This window comes from Akebia trifoliata, chromosome 8 (assembly GCF_017979445.1).
Source record: "Akebia trifoliata isolate Shusen 1 chromosome 8, ASM1797944v1, whole genome shotgun sequence".
In the NCBI taxonomy this organism is placed as follows: Eukaryota; Viridiplantae; Streptophyta; class Magnoliopsida; order Ranunculales; family Lardizabalaceae; genus Akebia; species Akebia trifoliata.
In genome coordinates, this window is record NC_141382.1 from 4,845,323 (window position 1) to 4,847,025 (window position 1,703).

At 39.6% G+C, this 1,703-nt stretch overlaps 1 protein-coding gene across 1 annotated transcript; it reads right to left on the minus strand.

Annotated features, from left to right (window-relative positions):
* Positions 1-791: 791 nt before the first annotated feature.
* On the minus strand, positions 792-1,487 carry LOC147395625 (DELLA protein RGL2-like). The gene has a single exon (XM_086452862.1). It carries the CDS (start codon positions 1,485-1,487, stop codon positions 792-794), a length of 696 nt encoding a protein of 231 aa, XP_086308988.1.
* Between the last annotated feature and the right edge of the window lie 216 nt (positions 1,488-1,703).

Sequence of the window (1,703 nt, forward strand, 5' to 3'; positions counted from 1 at the left end):
TATGTATTGAATTATACAATAAGATATGTATCTCTTAGTTTCTCCTTATTTCTTTTGTGGGTTTGCCTTTCTTCTCCAAGTGGAGACTCTCACCAATGGAGAACCCCTCCATTCCAAGGCCCTCACATTCAGATTGTCTCCTTCAACTCTCACTCCATATAGGCTCTCCCCTTCTTTCACCATTTCCTTAGCTTGTATCAAGCTATCTTTGCTAAATCTCAAACCCAGAACCCATATCCTGATTGAAGATCAAAACCTTCATCACTCTCCTCCCAACTATCAAAGCAAACAAAAGAAGATTGATAAGGTCCCACAAAGAGACACTCCATGGCCATTCTTGCTTCTACAAGATGGGTAGGAAAATTCCACTCCATTGATTCAAACAAAGCATGGTAGTGTAATAAATAACTATCAAAGAAAGAACCAAACCCACAACAATTTCTCATTCTCTCCTCCAAATCTTCTCCATCTCCAAGAGTAATAATACCTCTATTACTATTACCACTAATAGAGCTGTTGATCAAATCCCTAACTACCTTTTGAAATTTTTTTACATTTCTTCTACTCCCTCTCTTCATGTGTGGGAGACCCACCATGCAATTGAAAACCAACCATTCTCTTCCTTTACCCAATTTCTTCATCTTCAATTTCTCCCTCACCAACTTCTCCACCTCCACCTCTTCTACCTCCAAATTTAGACCTAAAGAGTGTGCGTGATCGTAAAGTCGCCTCCTTGTCTCCTCGAAACTCCATTGAGGAGTTATAATGCTACCACAATCTGTGTCTTTCGATCAATGGAGGCCACTGAACACCTTCGCCCATATCAAAACTACAATATGTACTATCTCGGCATCCTTTGGAATGGTTTCGAGGATTGCCAAGTTAGCAGTGAAGTGAGCGAACCTTCCGTATGGCAATATTTCGTACAAGGCCCTGAATGCCATCTCGTAGTTCTTGCTTGATTCGTGTTTTAGGTAGTCAGCTTGCTTGTCCTCCATGGCTTGAAATAAGTAATACCCGAGACGCTCCAAGGTTCCTCCTCTTGGACTAACTTTCTCCCTTATCCGCTTTAAGATCACGTCTACTAGATTTGCCTCGCTTTTCTCCATTGTCTCACCATATGCCTTGAGTAGATGAAAAATGCTCAATGATGTTATGTATTGTGACGTGTTGCTATATTCCATCAATGTTGACCTTAGGCTTCCTTCAGATTCTTCTTCAATTAAGTTTACTAAAGGAAACGCCAAACCTTCAAAATCCTCACATAGTACTTGATAATTCGAAATAGAAGCCGAAGCTTCAAAATTTGGTGAATATTGTTCTAGAGGAAACATGGGTGATAAATCATCATCAATGTAAATTGGCAGATTGAGTAACTCATTGGGGTTCATGGTAGGGAGATAAAGGACTGAAGAAACACCATCGGAGGAGTCTTCAGTGGTGGTGAGTGAAGAAGAGAAATCACAATCACTCATTTGGAAATCCATATCTAGAAAAGATGAGTTTGTGATGTTATAGTATGGCCAGGAGGGTTGAAGAGACTGAGACTGCATCATATATCTTGATGTGATGAAGAAGGGAAGACTTGTGTTTAGTGTCTTGTTGAGAGATGTAATGGGAATTTATATAAATTTTAATCTAAATAGACCATAGAGTGAGACAAATATTCAAAGTAGGATAGGAAATTGAGAAACTTGGTGAGA